Source organism: Triticum dicoccoides, chromosome 2A (genome assembly GCF_002162155.2).
Source record: "Triticum dicoccoides isolate Atlit2015 ecotype Zavitan chromosome 2A, WEW_v2.0, whole genome shotgun sequence".
Lineage (NCBI taxonomy): Eukaryota > Viridiplantae > Streptophyta > Magnoliopsida > Poales > Poaceae > Triticum > Triticum dicoccoides.
In genome coordinates this window covers 85,810,580-85,812,251 of record NC_041382.1, presented here as the reverse complement: position 1 = coordinate 85,812,251, position 1,672 = coordinate 85,810,580, and the positions used below count along the sequence as shown (strand labels likewise).

The 1,672-nt window shown below is 56.7% G+C and overlaps 1 protein-coding gene across 1 annotated transcript; it reads left to right on the top strand.

Annotated features, from left to right (window-relative positions):
* Positions 1–358: 358 nt before the first annotated feature.
* Positions 359–1,236, top strand: LOC119353472 (cytochrome b561 and DOMON domain-containing protein At5g47530-like). The gene has a single exon (XM_037620094.1). It carries the CDS (start codon positions 421–423, stop codon positions 1,045–1,047), a length of 627 nt encoding a protein of 208 aa, XP_037475991.1. The 5' UTR covers positions 359–420; the 3' UTR covers positions 1,048–1,236.
* The last annotated feature ends 436 nt before the right edge of the window (positions 1,237–1,672 follow it).

Below are 1,672 nucleotides of genomic sequence, written 5' to 3'. Positions count from 1 at the left end.
TTCACACGTATTTAGCGCCCATGGTTAGCTCCAGCGTTGGAGCAGATAACGCTTGGGGATTTTTAAACCTTTTGCTATTTATTGTTTTCTGTTTAAGCACCTAGATAAGCGTCTACCATTATACATGCTCTTACCACTCCAGCATGACGCCAACTAACGTTCCACGAGTATTGCCGTCCGATAAGTACAATGGCCGGTGATCCAATATGTAGGTCACCTACCCAGTTGATCCCATGTCAGACGTGGTTCACTTGTGTCACTTGTACATTTCCAAGCAACTCTCATCTTCCCCACCAAACCCTAGCCCCTTTAAAACCCCCATCTCCTTTCCTCTAACCCCACTGCACTAGCTAGCCAGTACCATCTCATTGTGCCACTCCACACTCCACAGACAGCAACTCCATCATTTTCTCCCAAGAAATGGCAGCTTCAGCTCTCCACTCCACTGGCACTGCGGCCATGTCTCTCTCCCTCTTCCTGCTCGCGGCCATCGCCGCCTCATCATTCTCTCCGGCCAACGCACAGGCGTCGTCGTCATGCGCGAGCCACACCTTCTCGAGCAACCAGCTCTACGCGTCGTGCACCGCCCTGCCGCGCCTCGGCACCACGCTGCACTACAACTACACGGCCGAGGGCAACTCGGTCGCCGTGGCGTTCCGCGCGCCGCAGACGAGCAAGGCCGGCGGGTGGGTGGCGTGGGGGCTCAACCCCAACGGCACGGGCATGGTGGGCACGCAGGCCGTGGTGGCGTTCCGGCATTCCAACGGCAGCCTCGTCGCGTACCCGACGATGCTGGACAGCTACGCGCCGTCCATGGCGCCCGCGGACGGCGCCGAGCTGGCGTTCCCCGTGTCGGACGTGGCGGCCGAGTACGCCAAGAACGGCAAGGAGATGGTCGTGTACGCGACGGTCGCGCTGCCCGGGAAGGGGAGCAAGTTCACCCACGTCTGGCAGCAGGGGGGCTCCGTGGTGGACGACGTGCCGGCGGCGCACCCCACCACCGGGGATAACGTGCTCTCCACGGGCACCATCGATTTCAGCAAGTGAAAGTAACATATACGGAGTACGTTCCTAGGTATGCTTATTTCGTACTATACGCGTGTCGTCTGTTCCGTATGTATGTGCCCGCGAGCCATCTCGCTCCCTATATATGTCGATATATGAATATGAATGCTTGTAATCAGCGCTCGGCGCACAGTTATGAATACGTACTGTCTGTAATTTGTGGTCGCGGCATACCCCAGATTTAGAGAACGCAAATTATAGCGGGTGGAAAGAAGACGATGCGGATTCAGATGCCTGCGGGGCTGTGCCTGAGTTCGCCGAATCGGAATCCAAACCGTCTCACGCTAGAATTCCAAAATCCCGGTCCATATATATAACCCACCAGAACCTACCTCAGGCATGTTTGAGCGCCGATCGTCCGGAACCATATATAGCTCGTCTTTGCGCCTCAAAGCCTTTATAAATAAGGCACATCAATTCAACCATGGCGATCAAACGATCTGCCGACGATGTCCCGGCATCTCCTCCTCGGCCGCGGACGGCAAAGCGGATTCTCACCACCGAGTCGCCGCCGCCGCCTTACCTCCCTTCCGATGTCATCTTCGGCATCCTGTCATGGCTGCCGTCCAGGTCCGAAAATATTGCTTGGGACCATGGTCCACCCGAA